The 23,275-nt window shown below is 41.8% G+C and overlaps 1 protein-coding gene across 2 annotated transcripts in view; it reads right to left on the bottom strand.

Annotated features, from left to right (window-relative positions):
- Positions 1-939: 939 nt before the first annotated feature.
- col5a1 (procollagen, type V, alpha 1) overlaps positions 940-23,275 on the bottom strand; it is a 57,948-nt gene continuing 35,612 nt past the window's right edge. Inside the window, exons 23-66 of one of the 2 annotated variants that reach the window (XM_028417148.1) lie at positions 22,831-22,884; positions 22,698-22,742; positions 21,944-21,997; positions 20,975-21,019; positions 20,757-20,810; positions 19,989-20,033; positions 19,649-19,702; positions 17,316-17,423; positions 16,653-16,706; positions 16,169-16,222; positions 15,417-15,461; positions 15,217-15,270; positions 15,086-15,130; positions 14,942-14,995; positions 14,799-14,852; positions 14,653-14,706; positions 14,085-14,192; positions 13,903-13,992; positions 13,385-13,438; positions 13,074-13,181; positions 12,888-12,995; positions 11,904-11,957; positions 11,760-11,813; positions 11,563-11,670; positions 11,423-11,476; positions 11,236-11,343; positions 9,576-9,629; positions 9,267-9,374; positions 9,118-9,171; positions 8,988-9,041; positions 8,848-8,901; positions 8,703-8,756; positions 8,477-8,584; positions 8,281-8,334; positions 8,095-8,148; positions 7,552-7,659; positions 7,415-7,468; positions 7,293-7,328; positions 7,121-7,174; positions 6,762-7,029; positions 6,145-6,257; positions 4,532-4,600; positions 2,067-2,300; positions 940-1,951 (exon numbers count right to left, since the gene is read on the bottom strand). In XM_028417148.1, coding sequence (XP_028272949.1) covers positions 1,805-1,951; positions 2,067-2,300; positions 4,532-4,600; positions 6,145-6,257; positions 6,762-7,029; positions 7,121-7,174; positions 7,293-7,328; positions 7,415-7,468; positions 7,552-7,659; positions 8,095-8,148; positions 8,281-8,334; positions 8,477-8,584; positions 8,703-8,756; positions 8,848-8,901; positions 8,988-9,041; positions 9,118-9,171; positions 9,267-9,374; positions 9,576-9,629; positions 11,236-11,343; positions 11,423-11,476; positions 11,563-11,670; positions 11,760-11,813; positions 11,904-11,957; positions 12,888-12,995; positions 13,074-13,181; positions 13,385-13,438; positions 13,903-13,992; positions 14,085-14,192; positions 14,653-14,706; positions 14,799-14,852; positions 14,942-14,995; positions 15,086-15,130; positions 15,217-15,270; positions 15,417-15,461; positions 16,169-16,222; positions 16,653-16,706; positions 17,316-17,423; positions 19,649-19,702; positions 19,989-20,033; positions 20,757-20,810; positions 20,975-21,019; positions 21,944-21,997; positions 22,698-22,742; positions 22,831-22,884 — 3,396 coding nt within the window. In that variant the 3' untranslated portion in view covers positions 940-1,804. Of the gene's footprint in view, positions 1,952-2,066; positions 2,301-4,401; positions 4,471-4,531; positions 4,601-6,144; positions 6,258-6,761; positions 7,030-7,120; positions 7,175-7,292; positions 7,329-7,414; positions 7,469-7,551; positions 7,660-8,094; positions 8,149-8,280; positions 8,335-8,476; positions 8,585-8,702; positions 8,757-8,847; positions 8,902-8,987; positions 9,042-9,117; positions 9,172-9,266; positions 9,375-9,575; positions 9,630-11,235; positions 11,344-11,422; positions 11,477-11,562; positions 11,671-11,759; positions 11,814-11,903; positions 11,958-12,887; positions 12,996-13,073; positions 13,182-13,384; positions 13,439-13,902; positions 13,993-14,084; positions 14,193-14,652; positions 14,707-14,798; positions 14,853-14,941; positions 14,996-15,085; positions 15,131-15,216; positions 15,271-15,416; positions 15,462-16,168; positions 16,223-16,652; positions 16,707-17,315; positions 17,424-19,648; positions 19,703-19,988; positions 20,034-20,756; positions 20,811-20,974; positions 21,020-21,943; positions 21,998-22,697; positions 22,743-22,830; positions 22,885-23,275 lie in introns of both variants that reach the window. The other variant, XM_028417149.1, reaches the window with a different exon arrangement.

The following is a 23,275-nucleotide window of genomic DNA, read 5'->3' as shown; positions in this document are numbered from 1 at the left end:
AAAAATTCTGTGGTAGATACTAGTGGTCATAAGCATAGAGAGTGCATAGTTTGAACAAAGCGCATTTTACAATAAGGGCAAAACAAGCACGCTGCATATCTGGCTTATCTGGTGACTTGCTTCTACTAAAAGAACTTTTCAAGTTGGTTCCCATATTAAAAAAAAAAAAATATTTCAAGCCACTTAAAGCTAAATATAAAATCTTTGGTGGAAGCATTTAGGGTCTCATACAACAAACAAATCTTTGGACCGTATCCCATGGCCCAATCTGCAAACATGCCCACTTTTCATCAGAGTTTGATGTGTGGCACAGATGATCCAGAAAAAAAAAAAAAAAATGCAGCATCACAGAACAACGATATGCAAAGCCAACAGCACCATCCTCTCGTTATTCCAACATTTGGTACAAGTGTTGGACACATTTCTTATCTGTGCGGTCCGCTGAAGCAGGAGATAACATACGGCGCCATGCTGCACTGATCTGTGAGTGGATACGTAGAGAAAACGGCATGCGAATACCACCGCTGAACATTAAAAACCAAAATAAAAACACAGATGCAGCAAAGATCCACCTGCATCGGAATGGGTGGGAAAGCAAGTTTTTAACGGGGGGAGGAGAGAGAGGGGCTACTAGTGATGGGAATGTCATCACCACCATTTTTTTTTCTCATTCAAACAAACACAAACTAGAAAAAAATACATAGCACCACAGAAGAGGAAAATAGCACCTAGGTTTTGATTTCTTTGTGTTTTCATTAAAATGTGACATCATCTCCCACTGCATAGTCAGATAGAAGAGTATTTCAGGAAACGTACAGAAGCTGTTTATTAACTTAATGATATTGGCACCAAGGTAGCTGTTCAGTTCAGAGGGCACAAAAGGAGGAATGTAGTATAACTATTATTTTTTTTTTGCAAATTAACATAATATCACAGAGCTTGTTTTCGTCTTTTATTTCCATTCTGTTCTTAAATTACAACAAGGCTCCACAACTGCAACAAGACAGGACTTCCCAATTTTATCTTTTATATTGTTGTTGTTGTTGTTCTTTATATTTCAATTTACAAGTCAAATTTCCTCACTTTCAAAACAGTTTAGATGTTATCCCCATATCCATGGTCTCCTACCTCACAATTAAGTAAAGGTCACATGCATGTTTTGAAGCCAGAAGCAATAAAACATTACCAGGAAAAAAATATACAGAATGTACTTACAAACATAAAAATCATTTATATATATTTATATATATAATAAGGTCCATTCCAAGAGAATGGGGAGACAATTATGCACAAACGAAGCTCCTGTAGTGACTGAGCAAACAAAAAACAACAAAAGACAAGTGAAAGGAAGCCGGGGAGATGAGGGGGAAAAAACACGAGATCAAAACTAAAGAGAAGAAAAGAGCCAAATCAGATGGAGTCCGTGGCAAATACTGCGACCGTCTGGAACGGCTGCAGCTCTCAGGGTCGCCTTCGTTGTTTGGGAGGAAAAAAAAAATAAAAATATGACAACGTGGGGCTAGGTTGTGTGTGTGCTGTTGTGTGGAAGGCAGGATCTGACATCCAGTTTCAAAACTTGCATGTGAAGGCACACTGAGGTTTCAAGGTTATTTCGTTTTCCTCTATTCCTATAAATTTTCACCGTATTCTCAACTTGATTTCATTTTACTCATACTTGTTGTTTTATGGAAAAAAGTTACTTTTTTACAAATAGAATTGTCCTATTCTTTTTCAATTGTTTTTTTTTTCTGAGAAAACAAAAAAAAATGCTTTTTTTTTTTCTCCTTTTGCTCAGTAAAAAGTCTTAGCCGATAAAACAGACAGGCCCCACTTCAAATCCGAACTTCTGCGTGGAACCGCCAAAATCGTTGAACATGATGTCCACAAATGGCACCTGTTCCACCTTTGGCGTGTTGATCTCAAGTACTGTCTTTTCATAGCCCTTTTTCAACTGTCAAAGAGAAGAGACACAGCAGGAGGGAGAATAAGTGTGTTCCTTTAGAAATAAAATCGTCACACATATTTAACAGAAACATTTTCTTTTATACACACACACACTGACTTACCGCACAGCCATCGACCAGGGCGCGGATGTAGGGGTTGTTATCATAAGACATCTCCTCATCGTTGGATCCCAGGAAGCGGATGGCCTTGTCGTAGTTGTCCTGATCCTGGTCGTGCCAGGCCACGGACTGGTAGCAGTTGTACGTCATGTTCTGCCTGGCTGCTGCGCTAAGCAACCGCATGAAAGTCATCTGGACCACGCCGATGGGGTTGCCTTCTGCATCCACGTAGGAAAGCTATATTAAAAAAAAAAAAAAAAAACTAATTGAGCACCATAAACGTAACAGCAGCAGTAGGGAAGAGTGTAAAGAATGAGTGGACTGAGAGGAAATTATGCTGAAGATGTTACAGATTTACGACAGTCACATCTATACTCTGCAGTGTTTTTGTCACTTGGGAGATATTCTGATTTAATTTATGACTAGTACTTGCTATTCCCGTTTTACTGCCGTATTGGGATTCCTCAGCCGTGTTTGTTATTGACAATAGTGTCAATACAAGGTGTCATCAAAGATTACTGAGTTAATGTATTACCATGCTCTCAATGCAGGCAAACTAACATATCATCATTTACCACCAATAAAGGACGGCTATCTGACCTAATTATTTAAGCTTGAAGCTGGTGGTAATTCCACAGAGACCAAAACAACAATATGTAAATTGGCCTTGAGCACTAAGACTATTGGCATATTTGAAGAGGCAAGTCTATAAAAACAAGTGTCATTTATTAAAAAAAAACAAAAACAAAAAAAATCTAACATTGATTTTGTTAGGGTCAATTTTGAGCTGTGAATTAATATTTACTACTTCCTGTTCCAATCTATGTGAACATGCATGGAAATTATACTGTTTTCTAATCTTAAATACAATCTTAAAGATATAATATGGCTTCATGGGGACTTTCAGAAGGATTTTTAGTGCAAATTGTTTCCCACGCCTGATGTGTAAGAGTTGTGTACTGACGTTCAAGGTTTAAAGTGCCAAAAATAAGTATAACCAAACAGCTTATTGCAAACAATAATTGCATAATTATGTAAAACACATAAACAATTTATGGAAAAATCATGAAAAAACAACTCCCTAAATGGGAAACATGTTGCAGTAATGACATGTTAATGGCTAAATAATTGACCTATAATTAGCCTAGAATCCTGCTTTCTCAGTTCATGTCACAGACAACAGAGTTACATCCCATTAAGCTGATTACAGCACTTTATAATCCCGCCTGATAAGATAGCAGATCTGGAAGCAATCACTGTTCATTTCAATGTCCGTAATTGCCTATCTACATATACCAACCATCAGGAATCCATTAGATCCATACGATCACTTCGTCTTTCAGACAAACAGGACTTACTGAGAGGTAAAGCGCATGCAGAATCCATGCCATGCAGCAAGTGCGGCAAACCGTTTGCGAGTCTGGACGTTCTTTCTTGACTTGTTCTTGCACATAAGCAAACATTTACATGCAAAAAAAAAACAACCTACAGTGCAGACACTCAAACCTGACATTAACAGAGAGAGCTCATCATCATCTCCATCTAATTGTGCATCAATAATCATTTTAGTGTGAGAGTGTTGGCACTGTGGCTGTTACATCCCATGCTTTTGTCATTTACCCCACCACTCTCTGCCCCCAGCACAGCGTGTGGATCCAGCCCGACATCGCCAGAGAAACATTACCTCTTCATCATCACAGTCGCAAGTCAACAGTGACTGAGTACCCAAGATCCCCTGGGTGGTGACTGAGCACCTGACCTGCCTGACTCAGAGCTTCTCTGCCAGTTCTTTGCAGCGTTTAAGGGAGACACGGGGAATGTGAGTGCAGCTGAGTGGCATCAGCAGAGACGGAATGACACTTATGTTTCTCCATTTGTGGAGAACGAATGACCTGCTGGGGCAAAAACTCTGCGAGATCTGCACTAAAAAATAGCAAATAGAAGTGATACTTTGTCCACACTATTACAGCGGCTATTTGTGGATGCTTCTTGAGTCATAACAGTGTCTTGGCACACAGTCACTCTTAAATGATGCTCTCTTAATGTAGCAGAGGTACTGCAGAGTGGATAATACAGTCCACAGAGTAGTGCATTGTTTTCTATTAGTGCCAAATCATAAACCTCTCCTCCATTTTCTTGTAAGAGCATCTATGTTGCTGGACTGAAGGTAAGTGCAGCTGCAATGCGACTGAATCATGCACCCCAACGACCAACAAGCAAGGTGCCAAGGTGTCTATACATACTTTATACAGCAGAACCAAACCCATGCAGAGCCTCGGGCACACAGAGTCCAGGCCAGTTCAGCCAGGACTCTGGAGCCACAGGCAGGGCCACTTACCAGGGAACCTCTCTTGTAGTGACTATACCATGTGCCTGGTGAGTCTTTGGGCCATTTTGCCATTTTGCTCTGTAAAATATGAGAGGCATTCAGGGAAGGGAAAGGGACTTAGGAAAGCCGGGATTCTTACCAGTTTACCACGTTTGAATTCACTGAACCAGGAACCAGGATTCTCCTTTACCCAGGATGTGAGCCTAGCCTAGGGGCATGGATGAATAAAGAAAACAGAGGAGGAGGAGGAAAAAACAGCAGTGTTAAAAAAGACAGAAAACAGATCAGACAGAAATCCCACATCCCCGTTCAGCATTTTTCTTTCTCCTTCTGTCTGTCCTCTGAGGAGTCTTCCAGACCTGAAACAGTATGTAGTGAGAACAACTGTACGACTGGACCGGGGCAGAAGACATTTGTAAGCCATTATGCCATTTTGTACAGTGCACAATGTATCTGGGAGTTAATTGCTGCTGAAAAATTCATGAGTACACAGTGATTAATTAAGAAATGATCGCCTGCAAGGAGTTCTTCTACCGCAGCCTCTATTCCTGCTGTTCAGTGCTAGCGCTGTGCAGCCATGGTGTACTAACATTGCTATGCCAAAAGCTGTGAATTGGCCAACAGGGCACAGATCTAATGGTCTCAGCCATGACAATGATGAATTTCTCTATAATTAGAAAGCATGGTTTGATATGGAACCGTCATCAATAGCTTAATGCGTTAATGAGTGATGGGCCGGAGATCACTTATCGCTGGGAGATGGCATACATTAGACCCATGCTGCCTTGAAGGTGACCTTCACTTTGTTTTCACTGGAGTGTACCGAGACAATAAATCTTGAAATATATCTTCAAAGCATGTAGAGGGCGTTTAGTGTACACTCTTCTAGTAATTGCACCAATCTCAAAAACAGTGGGAGTGTTTTTAGTCTGAATACAAAAGACTGACAGCGCAGGCTTGTCTTTTCACCACTGACACAAATGAGAGCAGCCCATCACGGCACGCTATAAAAAGTCTGCTTCATTATTCTGAGCTTAAGCAAACTCCTGCTCCTCTGAGGCTTGGTGAGTGGGATCATTAAAATGGCTGTAGCACTATGCTATTACACAACCCTCCACTTGTCAAAGACAGTGATCAGATTGTTTCACCATTCTTCTCTCCACTCCTCTGCTCTGCTCTGCTCACAGATAATGAACCAAAAATCATCACCATGCGCTCGTCACCTGCCAAAGGCTTTTATAGGTGATAAAGTCCTTAATGACGTCCCATCTAAAAATGGCACGGAAACAATTGTGTGTGTGGATGAGTAAGTGTGAATGTGAGTTTTTGAATAAGACAGTTGCCTCCTTCCAGTTACCAACTGTCAGAAATAAACTGCAATTTTTTTCGTAAAATAACTCAGTTCAGTCCTTGTGGGAAATGCTGAGAGTCCTGGTGAATCATCTCCCACATCTTCAACACAGCAGGTAATCTCAAGGAGGCTAATTATATGGGTACAGGAGCAGGCACAATAAAATTGTTGTTCTCCGATATTCAGGTTATTTATACAATATGCACAGCAGTTAGTCGATGATGTGAATGAAGAAAGACAATCATTTACTTATCTGGAGTTGTCAGCTGATATTATATTACTGTCGATCAAATCACAGACTAAAAGCTGGAAAATAGTCAAAATATTCTCTGTATTCTTAACAAAACTTATCACTAATGTGTGCATGAGTGCGATGTTTGTGTGAACGCGGTCAGACTTACCCCTTCTGACTTCTTATCTGGGAAGATGCAGCTTTCTCCGCCTGCTGTGAAGTTGCAGTAAACCTTGAAGGAGTCCCGCGAGCAGCCCTGGTTTGGATCGATCCAGTACTCGCCTGAAGAGATGAGAAAGAACGGATTTAATGAGTGCCACATACAATATAATTTCATACCGTACGCATTCAGGTCAAGGCATGTCCCATCTTATGTCTACATGATAAATCTGTTGAGCCTGAATATTGAAGGGTGAATATCACCAAACTCACTTTGAGAAAAGACACATTTGAAATACATGAAGTACCCTGTGTAACACAATAAAAAAAATGTTTATTGATACTGTTTTCTGGTAAATTCAGCATATTTTTGAGCATTTTTCAGGACAAAGATGCTATGAAATGTTGGGTGTTGTGATTTTGTGGTCCAAAAAGATGGATGGCACTTGCAGAAATTAGATAATTGTTATATTTTTCAAATTGCATCACATCACTGCAAATATAAATACAACACAGCATGTAATGATGATTGATGGTTGATTCCAGGGCTTCAACCAGTGATTATTTTCTTTATCAGTGAATTAAAGACTGTGGCGGAAGAAGGATTAGACTAAATGTGATACAAACCATCAGGGAAATCAGGGTGGCAGAGCTGCAGGTCCTTGCAGGTACGAGCAGGGTTGGCCTGTGTGCCCAGTGGGTGTTTCATCTGCTCGATCTCCAGTTTGAGGGAGTTTAGAGAACCAAAGATTTCCTCCATGCCATCATCGTAGTCCTTGTAGTTGGCATCCACGGCCGCATCATCCACCACCTGGCTGGCATCAATGTTCCTACGCGTTCTGCCCTTAATGGGAGCCGTAATGGGAAGTGGGTGGATGACGTCACCAGGAGGGCCCTGTTATGGAGCGATAGAAGAGGAGCCATGTAAACCAAAGGATGCAAATGACTTTCAGATTGATGATTGAAATGCTATTTGATTTACTCACAGGAGGTCCAGGAGGTCCTGGAGTACCAGTCTCTCCCTTTGGTCCAGTTTGACCCTGAACAAGAAGTTTAAGTAAAAAAATACTTAATCCTGACAAATTACGGGTTTATGGGTGTCACAATAAAAACTTGTTGTTGTTTCAGATGCAGCAAAGCTTTTAGACAACCACATACCGATGACCCTTTAGCACCTTTGGGACCTGGAGGACCCTAAAGACACAAAGATGAACATATAATCAATACAGGCTGAGATCTTACATGGTTCTACAAATACTGTAAAAAGATGACAAGCTTACAGGTAATCCTGGGGGACCAACGGGACCAAATGGACCTGGAGGACCAGCAATACCCTGAAGGAGAAAAGTGCAAATTCATTAGCATTGACAAAGACCAAAACTAACTTTTTAGTGCACAGAATGTCACCCTTTCTTACATTGTCTCCTTTGGGACCAGACGTTCCACTAGGACCAGGAAGACCTCTGTCACCCTTTTCTCCCTGTTCACCTGGAGGTCCAATAAGACCAATAAGACCTGGATGGCCCTAAGAACAGAGAGCAACATACACACACTTTATCAGTACTACAGTCAATGGAAAACCCATCATGAACATTAGCCATATAGCATAACAACTGGCACACCCTCCAGTCATTATAGTAATGATTTGATGGCCAGGGGAAAACTGAAAACACATAATATATAAGTAGATCTTGATAATTATAGAAATAACACCGTAACTTAGAGACAGAGGGTGACATCGACCTGCACTTAATAGGTGCATAATGCTAACAGTGTCCAGATAAACATATGTCTCATGCATAATGGACACCAGAATGGCCACATTATGGGTGTTAGCTTAGATATGTAGGAGGTGTAAAAAAAGGCAACTGTTTGCAAACATGTCAGCCCTGATGTCAGCTTATAAGGTTGTTATACAACAAGCCTCATTAACAAACATTAAAGTTAATTGGCCAGGTACCTTCTCTCCTTTGACACCAAAGTCTCCTTTCAAACCAGGTAATCCAGGAGGGCCCTGTGAACAAGATAGCACATTGTAGAGAAGATCAGATCACACCTCCCTTGACCACATATCCACAGATTCAAAGACCATCAGACAATATCAGATGGTGATCAAGCATGCAGGGAAGAAGTCACTTGTACTCACCATAGGTCCAGGGGGACCATCTGGGCCTGGGGAGCCTGGTAATCCTTGCTCTCCCTAAAAATACACAGTGTTTTGTTTTTTTAACCCCGGCTGAACAGAGACCATTGGCTCCTTAACATTAAACATTTAAGTTTAACATTACACACTATCAATACAGTAATGAACAAGGTGCGCGATTGACAAACATGCTACTTACAACTGCACCAGGGATGCCCCTAAGTCCTTCAGGACCAGGCTTGCCAGGTGATCCTTGAGGTCCAACAGGACCTGTCTTTCCTTGGGGACCCTCCAAGCCAGACTCTCCCTTTCACACACAAAAAAAAGATTTACCATGTCATTTGTGGGTTGTTTTCATATAATTGGCATAAAGAAAAAACAACAAATTAAATGTTATTTTATATTAGTTTTACTGTATGTGTTACCTTGGCTCCTTTCTCTCCTTGTCTTCCCTCAGGTCCTGCTGCTCCAGGAGGCCCCTACAAATAATTACAAAATAAGTATTGAGGAACACAATGAGAAAACATTTTAGATTTCTGAAATGTGTCAAAAGAACAGGACAGTTCATACCCTTTTTCCTGGTGGTCCAGGGGGACCAGACTCTCCAGTGGGTCCTGGTGAACCCTTGATTAAGATGGAACAGATTAAAATTAAAACCTGTAGTACATTTTCCATTAATGACACAAAGCATTGTTTAGTGTAAAACTCACAGCCTGCCCAGCCTCTCCGTCATCTCCTTTGTCACCAGGTGGACCGTCTAAACCCTGCAACAAAACCAACACACTCAGTATGCTTTATGTTAAAACTGCTCACAAAGAGATGCCTTGATGGCATACATACAGCTGGACCAGGCTCTCCAGGGGGGCCAGGGTCTCCAGGGAAGCCACTTGGACCCTGAAAATCAATAACCAATGCTTTACTGTTGTAACAAATACCAGGGCACTAAATTATGCTACAAAAAGCATTGTTGATTGTGAAGTCAAACTTACTGGGCTGCCTTTGGGACCATCATCTCCAGGGGGACCTTTAGGGCCAGGAGGTCCAGCAGCACCAGCTGGACCACCTTCTCCCTTTTCTCCTCTCTCTCCTCTTGGACCCTGGAATAATATGCAGGAGCATGGTAATACTTTAGAGATGCTTTCAAGCTATTTTTGTCTGTAAGGCCACTGTCGATAAACTCATTTGTATTTAAGCTCTTGACCAAAAAGGATTAATTTTCTTCGGTGGTGAGATTATGTCCTTTCATTCTTTGTTGGTTCTTATCATATAAAAATGAAGAAAAAAATATAACAACTCACGGGTGGGCCAACTTCTCCCTGAGGTCCTGGCTCTCCAGTTTCTCCAGCGTCTCCCTGATAAAAGAGGGTGGGGAGGGATGTTAGTGGGTGAAAGCGACACATACATTATCAGTGAGCTGATTTGTTGATCCACCACGGTTCTAAAAATCCCATCATTTACATCAGCCCTCGCTGTCCCGGTGCCCTTGTCACCCAAATGGGAATAGAAAGAGATGACACAAGAGATTTCAATCTATCAAGTGCAGGCAGATTGGGTGGCTGGAGCGAGGCGGGCGCTGACCTCACTGTTCTCCCTGGACCTTGCCCATATATCTTGTCCTTTGCTTCGTGCCTTATTGGATAGTTGCCCTGTTGACTCACCTATATGCCGGGCACTATCGTTATTCACTGTCACATAAGCATACCGTACTCCCTGCTGGGTTTTACTGCAGATGCAGTCTGCCACACCTGTTTGGCAGAAAAATATCAGCCTGTGTCATGTTTGAGAGGCACAGAACCAATCAATAACACAATTCTGCAGAGCCAATGACACACTGAGCACTGATGCGTTGTGATAAGCATATTTAGATTCCCTCTAGCAGGAACAACAGCTCTGTATTGTTAACATTAACCAATGTTCTTATATTAGCATCTGACTGCCTTCCAAAGCCCCTTTTGATGCTGCTGTAAACAGGTGGTATGCCTGTTCAAAAGCATGACCGATCCTTCAGTTCTAGCAGCCTACATTAGTCTTTATGCTGTGTTGCATCTGAGAAGCCGTGCACAGGCACTTGACTCCATCCTGCTGCTAAAAATCTGCTGAGCACAGAAAAACCGAGCGCATGAAAGACAGCTGCTCATCACAGATATAAGACGGATGGTTTACAAGAAAATAAAAGCCTAAGTTCTGTTGCTTGGCAGCTCCCCGGGCTGGCTAACAAAAATGCCAGATCAGCTGAAGCACGATTAGCCAAAAAGAGCGACGTGTTTGTTTGCACAGAAGGAGGACGGGCTATCCTCAGGGAGATTTTGAAGGAGCAAAAGGTGATTCTATTGACTGAACCAGATAAAACCAATCACACCATCACTATGGACAGAAAGTGATGAAAAACTACACAACACTGCAAAGAGGCAGCTGCCAAAGCAGCATTTTATAATGACACAGCAGCAACAAATAAGAGCTGTGGCTGATTTTATGAGAGCGGACTTTAATAATGCATTCATCATCTTAGAATTGCAGTATGATGCCTTTGACTATTTATTCATACGCCCTCCACCCAGGATTTCTGTTGGGGATGGCAGCCTGCCCATTAGATTTGGTGTGCATCTGTCACTCTGTGGCAGAGGAAAAAAATGATCGTGCCCCACATAAAAAGGGTATCATATAAATAGGCTAGTGAAATATTAATGGCTACAAAAACCCTGTAAAGAGGTATCACTCACAGTCCTCACCAAAGAGCTCTCAAACTGCTAACACACCAACTCTGCCAAAGTGTTGCTAGGCTGGCTTCACAAAACAGAGACTCAAACCACAAGATTCACACAATTTTTAGTTGAAAGGATGTTCCAGAAGACTATGAAATCACCACTTCTGTGATGCTAATATTGCTGTACCACTCCACCCACCTCTGTGTAAGCAGACTTATCTTCACAGATTACAGATAATACAAGAGGGGCACACCTTTTCTCCAACAGCACCAGGGTTTCCAATACCACCAGGAGGTCCCTGAGGGCCATCTGCTCCTGGGGGTCCTGAAGGGCCTCTTGGACCAGGAGGACCAGGTGGACCCTACAGGGATAAGATTTAAGTAAAAACTCTTCCGTAATATACTGAATGATGAGACAGATAAAACGTGTTAAGCTTTTACCATTTGTCCCACATCTCCAGATTCACCTTTCTCACCGGGTGGACCAGGCAAGCCCTAAAAAAATTTGCAATGGATGGTTTAATTAATACTATCCCAACGAAAACACTTGACCAACGTTGCAGCTTCTATATTTACAGTACCTGCAGCCCGACTGGGCCTGGAGGTCCAGGGAATCCTCTGGATCCTTCATCTCCCTTCTGGCCAAACATACCCTGCTGACCTCTGGGACCAGGCTCTCCATCTGCACCCTGTGTAAGATTGTCAGAAGATAAAAGTTTCAGCAGTACTAAGAAAAAAGGTGAGGCACTAAAATATGTGAGCAAATGTAGACACTGACAGCAGGACCGGGTGCTCCAACAGGTCCTTGTGGACCAGTAGGACCAGGTGGACCCTGCAAGGAAACACATCAAAATCACAATCAGTGATAATAATATGTGTAGTCATATGCGTTAAAAATCTCGAGATAATTAAAACAACTCACATGTTCTCCTTTGTCTCCTTTGCTTCCTTTCTGGCCTGGCTCTCCAATTTCTCCCTGTGAAATGACATTATCACAGTGTGAAACAAAAAACAGGCTGCCACACACACACATAAGAGGGAAGTGCAATTTTACAACCGTGAAACATTATTAAACATTCCCCACAACAGAAGATGACAGATCAAATCACACTAAAACTGCACTTTGAAAAGACATTTTTTTAAGATCTGCCTACAGTTACATCTCTCCGTCTCTAAATGGGGACAAATGCACTTCACATCTGAAGGGGACTTATCATCATGGCTGAGTCACTGGCGGCACTCACAGCCAAAACAGAATAGATAATTATTGCCATCTGAACCTGCTCACACCAGAATATACACAATAAAGAACCTTACAGCCTTCATTCAAAGCCTCAGCATGCTGTGGGCGTTTGTAGAAATAATGCTAATAACTACCAAAGGCATTTACTTTTGGGTTTGAGTTACACAATGCTCTGCTTGTGGAGCAGCATTAGTGTCTTAAATAAAGGCCTTAGAGTTGTCCATTCCCCGTGGATGGGACTTATAATGAGAAAGTGTCTGAATGTGTGTAAACATTAGCTCGCAAGATCCTTTTTATCTGCATGGCAAATACCCTCTGTATTCTCTGTGTCTGTCTGCACCACGGGGACAGTTGCAAGGCCCTGTTAAGAACTGAGGCATTCTTCAAAGGATAAGGCATTATCCTCTGAGTATCTCTGCAGCTGATCTTCCTGCAAATGTTTTTAGGGGGGATGAGGCGTTGCTCTTGCTTCTGAATGCTAAAGGGTCACTTTCACACATTTTGTCACTGCCACAAAAATCCCTTCCTCTCCGCTCCTCCGTGTGGTTACACAAAGGGATTCAAAGCAGCAACAAGGCCAGAACTCCTTTTAAAGATCTGTTAATTGATGCTAACTCTAATGTTGGACAAATTCCAAAATGTGAGCAATGATAAGTCACTCACCTTGTCTCCGTCCTCTCCAGGTGGTCCCGGAGGTCCTCCAGGTCCTGGCAGACCCACAGGTCCCTGAATACCATCTCTTCCAGCTGGGCCTTGAGGTCCTTTCTCTCCCTAAAAATGTATTATGTTTGTGAGTCAGGAAATTTCAGCTTTATTTTTGGATGCTTTTGCAATTTGTAACGTTCTTACCGGTCCACCTTTCTCTCCAGCAGGGCCTGGAGGTCCCTGAGGGCCAGAACGTCCAGGGAGGCCTGTAGGTCCAGCAGGGCCAGCCGGACCACGCTCACCAGGTGAACCCTAAAATCAAGAGTTATTCAAATAGAACACATCATGGGCACGTCTACCCAATCAAAGATATCTATTATGAAAGTAGCAAATTGTGTGCTTTAATATAACATGTAAGACCCTGGAGCAATGAGGATGGGAGCTCTTCTAAGGAAACAGAATATGGAAAGCGAGAGTGACAAAGTGAGGATGCGGATGGAGTAAATTGTACTCACAGCAGGGCCAGGTGGGCCATGAGGACCCTCATTCCCTTTCAGCCCGTGAGCCCCCTGCAGCGCAAAATAAAAAGGATGGCTTCAGAAAACAAACAAATCTGTTTGGGAGGCACACATCCTGCCTCACACCGGACTCCCTATCTTCAAACAGGCTCAGCATGAGATGGAAAACCTCCTACAGTCTCCAAAGTGGAGGCTGAGAGCAGATGGAGAGAAACACTTTATTCACTGAAACTGCAGCAAACATCCTTTACATTATAAAGAAGCGGATGTATGGCAATTTCTGAATACTACATCTAAAAATCTGTTACATAATAGATTTCTTCACACCAAGTTTGAACTGATTAAAAAATAAACAGGAAAGAGTGCACTGGGAGCCCACTCAGGGATCTGATATCTCTGAGGTTCACCACATTCTTACAGCAATTAAACAGTCCAGACCTATTATGCAAGAACCAAGCTGTGAGGTATATTGGATTTGTCAGGTGGTATTACACTGAGCAGAAGGCAATACTCACCACAGGGCCAGGCAGACCTCTCTCACCTGGGAAACCTCTTGGCCCAGGAGGACCATCCTTACCAGTGGGGCCAGCAGGACCGGGATCACCCTACAAGTAAAAGCATAACGTCATTCATCTTATAAAACTAAAACTCTAGGGGATGGTAAAGACAAAATATTAAAGAGAGCTTCAAGTTTTACCTTTGCTCCTTCTTTCCCTGCAGCTCCGGGTAGACCTTGCTCACCAGGTGGACCTGGGGGTCCGGGGTGTCCTCGATCTCCCATTGGTCCAGTCTCACCTGTGGGTCCCTACATGTTGAAGAATAAAATAAATCAGGGACAATTGAACAAAACCAAGTTGCAGAGGAGGTGTGAAGAAGAGGGTGCTGTGAGCACAATCAGCATTTTTAATACAAAATTCATCTTCATCTATTACGAAAACAAGGCGAGGAGAAGCTGAGCATTTGCTGTGTGGGAGGCCTACTAGTCATTAAAGCCACACATACAACTCTGCTATCATGAATGTTCTAAGCTGGCATTAGTAAAGCAGTCGGGAAGGAAAGTCTGCTAAATGTTTATGCATAATGGATGAAGAGCCCTATGAAAGAGAATAAACAGCGCTTAAGTCATGGCTCTGAAGATACAGGTGAGCGGGGTAAATCAATTTTTGTTGGAGCTAACAAAATGCTGTGAAGGTGTAAACGGCAGCTTTATAACGTTTTAAATAAACAATATAAATGCATAAACAATGCTAACGTAGATAACTAACCTGAGGTCCAACCACACCTGGAGGACCAGGAGGGCCTGTCTTGCCTTGGAATCCCTGTGTGTTAGAAAAACAAAGAAGAAGAATAGTCATATAAGTGACTCAGGTGCACATATGAGGATCTAAATGACCAAACCAGTTTTACTCACAGTCTCTCCTCTCTGTCCGGGATGTCCTGGCAGTCCGTCTTTCCCTGGAGGTCCCTGAGAAATTAACACAAATCTATGATAAATATAAAGAACGACAAATAAAGAAGTGGCACAATGGGTTTTGGTAGGGAGTCTGGACTCACAGGAGGGCCCTTTGGTCCTGGGAATCCTGTTGGTCCCTGAGGCCCTGGCAAACCCTGAAACAAACAAAGGTGGTCAATAATCAATTACCTTGGATATGAAATGTGAATAAAATGATGATGCTAGAGTGATGATACGGTACATACCCTCTCACCGGGAGGTCCTGGTGGGCCGTCATTTCCTGAGTTACCCTGAAGACACAAAACAATAATTAAGCCTTGAACTTGCATCAACAATCTATGTGAAAAAAGTGGCAATGAAATATTTTTTAACACACCTTTGGTCCAGCTTTTCCTGTTGGTCCTCTGGGTCCTCTCTCTCCTCGAGGCCCCTTGAGAAAAAGAGAGAGAAAAAGGATATTAATCTAAGTTAGAGTCTCGGTTTGGATGTCCCACTAGCAGACCCTACACTGAACCTCTATTGTTACTCGTGTGCCAAGCTCGCCATCTGCACAGGATTCTGCTGAGTAAGACTCACCGTCGGTCCCCTCTGTCCGCGTGGGCCTGGCTTTCCTGCTGTTCCCTGTAGACACAAAGAACACACACGATGATCAAAGGGATGGCACTCATATCATTAAGAGGCTGCTTCCTCTAAAGGAATTAATCTAATGCCAGCAGACAGTAACACTTTAAGAGCATTTCGGTGTTTTATCATTAATTACCTGTTTTGAAATGAGCGTTAACATTTATCATTGCCTATATTTCAGTCTCAGACAATGCACTGCTTAATTATTTTACAGCAATATTACAATTAAAACGGCTACACACAACTTTTAATGAGACAAACAATTACATCTTTTGTGCAGCTTTTAAGTTTCAAATACGCATTGTGAAACACTTTTAATAGCACTATTATCCTGTTTCTGTCTGGGAGCTCAGTCTCATAAACTTCATCAATGTTTTGTGAAGATGAAAAACTTTATATGCTTTGCTCCACTCGTAGCGACAAACCGACCATTACTCTTGCAGGCAAGCTAATGGCCCATCCCTTAAACAAAGAAAATGAAACATTGCTCAAGCACCACCAAGTGATAAACAAAGCTGTTAGTAGTTTGTGTGATTGGTGATGAAGAAGGAATGCAGTTGTTTTTCGATACTTGTTTTAAAATTTGTTTCGGTTTAGAGCCACGCAGCTACTTCAGAGTTGATAAATTTGAAGTGGGGACAGGAGCCAGTCTTCGATGCCACACCTGTATCCCTGAAGAATACCAAGAAGTCTGTCTGACATACCCGAGTTCCTTTTTCTCCATTGGCACCAGGGAAACCTTGGAAACCCTGAGATCCCTGTGTGAGAAAAAAGAGAGCAATTAATCCTTTGAGAGACAAAACCTTTAACATCACCGTCCTTTTTTTTTTATTCCCTAAGGACATCCTTAGTTTAATAAATGCAACAGGAGATGGTGTGCAGTGCACATAAATAAATTTTATTGTTATCGCATCAGCAGCTGAAGGCTGACACCAAATAGCATATTCAAATCCCCGGCTCTTTGATCAGGAAGCTTCAAGCATGTCCAGTTGTCACAGTGTGGCTCTGCCTCAGACGGGCTAAAGGATGAGCCATCAGCAAAGCAGACTTTCACATCCGCTTGTCTGCATTTTTCATTCCCTTTCAAATGCACACATTTCAAGTGTAGTGACATTTTGCCAAGCCTAGGACGTTTATCTATAACATTAACAAAACTAATGACAATATTGTTTATATCCATGCACTTGCCTTTGGTCCTTGTCTTCCTGGGTATCCTGGCAACCCGGGAACTCCAAGTTTACCCTGCAGAGGAGAGAAACAGTGATTTTCTGAAGCAGTACAAATAAAACCTACACTGTAGTGCATTTACTAGGCAGCCACACCCTCCAATCTCTGTCCTGCTATTTGTGCTGCCGTACCAACATGAATCAAAATAGCAGGTGCACTAAGAGATGCCCACAAATATAAATAAGTACATTCCCAGCTACATAGAAGACAAGCATCAGTCCCACATATTGCTATACTGGTACATCTTTAAACATAAACAAGTACAACAAAGGTGGATTTATTCCAGTAGTAACGACTACAGCACGATTTATATTTTTAATACCAGAGATCTTGGCTTTACAAATGTGAAAATGAGTCATCTGTTATATGTGATCCAGATAAAGAATATCAACAGATGGGCAGACTGCCACGATGCAAATATAAACTTTCAGAATAACACAATCATGCTGTATGCAACAGTTTATCAAGTGTTGTGGTTAACAGTAAAGGATGAATCCTTTATTGCTTTCTATGCTGGAAATAAATGGTTGGATAAACGCTGAGCCATCATCCTAAATCAAACACGACTGAGTGGTTTTATTCTATTTTATCTCTCTGTGGGATTTGTTGGTAAAAGGGACTCACCTTCTCACCACTGGTTCCAATAGGACCAGCATCTCCTGGGAGCCCTGAACGACCCTTTGGCCCCTCGGGACCGTCTTCTCCTCTGGGTCCTGCTGGTCCGAGCTCTCCCTGGAAAGAATAAGAAACAGCATTGTGAAATGTTTGTATAGTTAAACATGAGGTAAACAATGTAAAAATGTGCTGAAAAGCACTTAAAGAAACTAAAAGTCTGTAAGTAAGGAGTAAGGATGGTTTGAGAATTGTGACATTTGCACATACAGATAATGTAAATGTCAAAAAACTAGAAAAGTCGACAATGTTCTTATGAATCAATATTTAAACCTTGGCTTATAAACTTTTGTGAACTCCTAGTGTTTTCAAATGCATATCTTCTATACTGTCATACATATTTATGATGCACTTTTAGCACTCCTATATAGAATATCAGCCATTGCACCCAACTGCTGCTTTGGTGTTTTGCTAATTGAAGTTGCTCCACATTACCTTGTTAGCACCACCAGTGGTTACATGTTTTATTAAATAAATGCAAAATTCATATTCATGGGATCACAAGGAAAACTAAACATCTGATTTTTATTTGTTGAGCAAACATGTCAGTCCATTCTGTGTGGCTCAGACTGCCCTGTTAAAACTGCTGTGAGTGTAAAGTTGCTTAAAGAACGGGGTTATTTTCCCTCACTGCCTTTCCCTTTTAAAGCTGTTAGTGATCCTATTATTGCTTCTCTCTGTAAGCGCACTCTCCTTTACTGTGTGTCCTGCTAGGACACACAGTAAATGACAGAGTACAAACTCACTCTGACAACCAGTCGCTGCCGTGGAGACCCGGCGGTGTGTGAAAGGTATCTACTTGCAAAGCAGCTGAGTATGCACGCACACCCACTCCCACACTCCAGTACACATAAAACAGCATCAAGCAAACTGTACTCGACTCACGCTCTCAAGCTCATCAAAGAGAGCACTTTAAATTGCGCACTCACACACAAACACACTTTTTCGCAGGCATGCTTAAAAATTAGTCATTTAGATTCTGGTCCACGTGTATGTCTCCAGAGCGGAGGGCCTTCTCAAATCTTTGCTTTCATCTGGATCTGCTACATCTCCAGAGGAAGCCCCATGTCTCTCTCTTGGGTTTGAAGGGGTTTAAAGTGCCATTGATTTCTCCTTCCTTTCTGCACTCAGCTAGAGGCAGCCTGGTCAGGGATTGGAGGTTTGATGTTTGAAGTACAGACTGGTGCGAGTTATGTTTCTCACTGAAGAAGGCTTTTTTTTTTTTTCTTCCCAACGACTTGACAGCGTAAATCCCCAATGCACTTTGGAGAAGGAAGCAGGGTACACCTGTCAAACTTGTGCTTTTTCCTCCTAAAAGTTGTGGAGGTTAGAACTGACTGTGAAGTGGCAAAGGGGATAGAAAATAAATTGGAAACTGCTCACGTTAAAGCACTCACGCACGCACATTAACAGCTGGCAGGTGGAACAACAACACCTTATGTTTGCTCATTACCCACAATTCCACAGTAGTCACAGAGGCTTAGGCAGTAAGAGGCTAACATGACAGGAGCAGTTGGTATTCTCACTTAGTGCAGGTGAAGGTCACACCCAACAGAGCAAAGCCAAAAACAATTCTGAGACCAGAAATCAGCGTGGTTTATCTGAATGAGCATCAAGCAGTGACAAACACTACATTGGACCAACTGCGGCACAGAAATAGGCAAGGGCAAAGATGACTAAAACATACACAAGATCCACTGCAAAACTCAGGATTACACTTTTCCTATCTAAATATTAACTGCAGCAGTTGTAGTTGCTAGGCGACAGCCAATGGGTAGTCTTCTTTTAGGCAGCTAAACAAAGATTGAACGTCCTTAGGAGTGCCTCCCTCAAAGAATGCAACAATTGTTAGAGCCCAGCTGGTATATCAGTACTGAAACTGGCATATGCTGACCAGCTATAGGAGCTAGTTCAGCAACAGACGCCGACTCCCACGATGCACCACTGAGAGACACAGGAAGTCATTCCTGCCTGAACTCTGAACTATAACAGTGACTCAGACACTGTACATTCATACTGGTTTATCATGTCATGCTCTTTACTGTGTAAAGGTTTTTATACAATAGTAAATATGTTCTTCTTCTTTAGATACAATGACTTAAATGCTACCTAGGTATTTAGATATTTATTATATATTTCAATTTCATCTTTGATTTTTATTGTTTGTAACAAAATCCCCTCGGGGATAAATGAAGGAATTCTGATTCTGATATCACAGAAATATTGATACAGGTAAAAAAAAAAAAAAAAACGAACATAACCCTATCATGTTCACTGTGACTTACCCTGTCACCCTTAGTACCCATGTCGCCCTTGAAGCCGGGGAAACCATCTTCTCCCTAACAAAAGAATGATGTTGAAAATATTTCTTGGGTATCAATGCAGACAGTTAAACACACACACACACTTGTCTTCTGTTGCCATAGAAACTATTGATAACCTTTTCATCTCCAGTAACAGCAAATTTCACAAACATTTTTATTGACTTAATTAAGTTTATAATTACTATGAAACCACCACCTACCCTTTATTTTTTAGATATCTGTTAGTGCTTAGTAACATTTATACTTTTCTAAAGTCACACAGTAAGTTTCGTCTTGGAAATCTCTAAGCAAAGTCTCTTACCTTTTCACCCTTGTTTCCTTTAAGGCCGCGGACACCGTCAGCTCCCTGTGATGCAAGAACACAGAGAAGTTACAAACCGATAGGGTGATATTTGAACAAAGGAGACGGGTGTTTGAACTGCAAAGCATTCACCAAGACAAGAGGATATTTTAGCCCACAAAAGTTTTCTGATGTAGCTGGCTGTAACAGCTTTTTTCCCCCCGCATGTCAAACTAGTGTACTATGGCGGGTTCATCCACTAAATAGACACACTTAGATGTGTTCTGCCTGCTGAGAAATTTTTTTCCCCCCTTTCTCGACCACTTCTCTCATCTTCCTAGAGAGCAGACTTCAGCCATGTGATGTGCCGACTGTAAGTTGGAAGTCAAGCCACTTGTGTGATCTCCTCTCTCAGTGAAAGCTTTAATGATCGGATCAGTCACACCCTCTTAACAGGAATTATTTGATAGGATTTGGTTTGTCTCGGTTTTATCAGTCGCTAATGGCACCAAACACAGATGCAGGGCTGTGTGCCTTGAGCTCTTATCAGCACCCTCTCAACCATCTAATGCAAAGCAGTATAAGATCATCATCATCATCTTGTGACCCAGCAAGACGCCATTTAACTGATCCTGGCTTTTAATAGAATAGAAATATTTTTTTTATCACAAGCTGGGAAATTTTGGAAATGTACCTTCTTAATGGAAAAGACTCATAAATATTAAATATTACAATATAAATTAATAACATCATAAAATTAATTTCTTTAGTGGTTGATCATAAACTCACCTTCACGCCTCGGGACCCAGGATAACCAATGGGTCCTTGAGGGCCAGCAGGGCCCTGAAGAGACAGATGTTTAATGAGAGCTTGTAGCACACACATAATTACAGTACATGCAGTGCTAATGTTATCTAAATTAATGCAAAACACAAATGTATGCAAATGTGTCTGAAGGACAGCAGGAGAGTAAGAGAGTAAGAGAAAATAGGGAAAATAAACCTCACCATGTGTCCTTTCTCTCCAGAAGGACCCTCTTTTCCAGGGTGACCCTGTGAATTATTAAAAGCAATATTATTGCATGTCATTTCAGGATCATTACCTCCATAAATACTATCACATGCCCCATAACTGAGGGATTGGGTTGTAAAATACTGAGAATGGCAACAAAAAAAAAGGCCCTTTAGAGATCAGTCTCTCTCTCTCAGAAGCACTATCAGCCATTACTGTGCTCTGAAAGCCAGGACTGCCACACTGGGACCTTACCATTAATAGTGTACATGCATGTGAAGGCAAAAAAATACACACATTTGCCACACACATGATGTCTACTAAAAAAGGGGACTGGAAGGAAATTGATTGCATTCTCATGAGACAGAAGAGCAAACCCTCAGTGACACGAGAAGAGGGAAAGAAATAGATACAAGAGAGGAAAGAAATGAGGAGCAGGGAGGGAGCACTAAGAGTGGGAATATTGAGGTTGATGTTATATGCAGAGAAATAGATGAATAAAATAAGACAGTGTAATTGGGGGGAGAGCTATTTCTTCACTGAAAAGACAACCATTAAAGGAACAGGGGGATAGTGTAGGATGTGGGCTCTCCCCTTTCATCAGATCCCTGATTTCTTTACACCACCTCCCTGCAGTTATTCAAATCTCTCCTATCTCCAGTTCTCTTCGGTGCCACCTGGTGCCTTCCAAGGAACATCTGCTATTAGTGCAGGTGTCTCCAGCGCTGTGTGTGCATGTGCGCAGGCAAGGCAAGGCCAGTGTTTGCATACAGGGTACGTCTGTGTGTGGGCGTTCTGTTACACAGCTGTGGTAATGTGTAAGGATCATATACATATGCTCTAGGCACATTATTATCTTGGTGTTTTTGTATGTGTTAATCGACTTTTACGAATATTGTTTATCACATTTATGCTCATTTGTCAAACAGGCAGACAGAGGTGGGATGTGTGGTATGTAAGCTCACCGGTGGACCATCAGCTCCTGGCATTCCTGGCAGGCCTGGCTTTCCAGTAGGACCCTAAACAGGCACACGCAAAAAGAACATTACCATGTGGATGTTTAGCATATTATTAGCATAACTACTGTATTCATTTTGGGTATGACCTTTTGTTAATTTATGTTTGTTCTCTTCAAACTCTCTTTAAAAATATCAATCATTTGCATGTTTTATTATTTATTGCTTCCTTTAGCTCTTTGTAATCTCTGGCCCAGTTTTAGCAAAACATCTAATGATTTTTTTTTTCTAAATAAATGATCTATTTAGTTTAGTCTTGACTGGTATTCATCAAACACCCCTTCATCTTGTAATATTTCTTTTAGAATCAGGGCAAACACAACACCTACATTATTCACTTTCAAATTCAAACTATCCAATCATAAACTTAAATATCTTCCAAATAAGCTGAAAAATGTGATTTTGCTGAAATTGGATTAGAATGTATCAGGATTATGAATCTGCTGCACTGTCTACTCTGCAATATTTGGACCCGCATTTGGGATAGGGGTGTATAATGCATTCGGAACTGAGAAAGATAGCAACTCCGCTTTCTGCACATGCAAATGAACAAAACAATTTCCTGCAATTTAAGAGATTCTGCCTTTGTGTTTATTAGCATTTTATCGACCCGGCATTTTATTTCTCCTGTGGAGCGGCAGATAATATGCAGTACGCTACATGATATGTTACAGAGACAATAAGCAATCATGTGATACGGTACCTTCTCTCCTGGGGGTCCGATGGCACCTTGGGGTCCTGGGAGTCCCTGCAGGGGAGGGGGATACACAATGCTCAGAACATTTTATTTGATGGATGACAGAACAGTCATGTCAGACACCCTTCTCATCACTCACCTGGGCTCCTGGATTGCCCTGCTGTCCAGGAGGTCCTGGCTCTCCTTGGGGACCCTAAAAAATTAGGTTTATTTTAGAAATCTAATTATAAAATGACCGATTAAAACAGAAGTGAACTGTTGCTGCATATTTTCCATTAAAAGTCAAATGTAACTCTGAGGAGATAAAATATCTTAAACTGAGAATTTTTACCTTCTTACACCAAGACATACCATGTTGTGTTGCTCTGACTCACAGCACACACACACACACAGAGAACACTTTCCCACACTTACTTTCCTAATGAAAGAAACTGCTGATCCACAAACACAAAACACATCTTCCCTCTGAGATAACTGGCAATCAATTATGTTGCCTCAGTCCAAGAGTCTGGGAGCGCTGTTGATCTTCCATCGCTACCTTGTTGGATCATTCCCAGCAGAACAGACAGGCTGCTCTCCTAAGA

Source organism: Parambassis ranga, chromosome 12, assembly GCF_900634625.1.
Source record: "Parambassis ranga chromosome 12, fParRan2.1, whole genome shotgun sequence".
NCBI classification, from domain to species: Eukaryota; Metazoa; Chordata; class Actinopteri; family Ambassidae; genus Parambassis; species Parambassis ranga.
The sequence above is the reverse complement of the archived record's forward strand: the minus strand, read 5'-3'. Positions and strand labels throughout refer to the sequence as shown.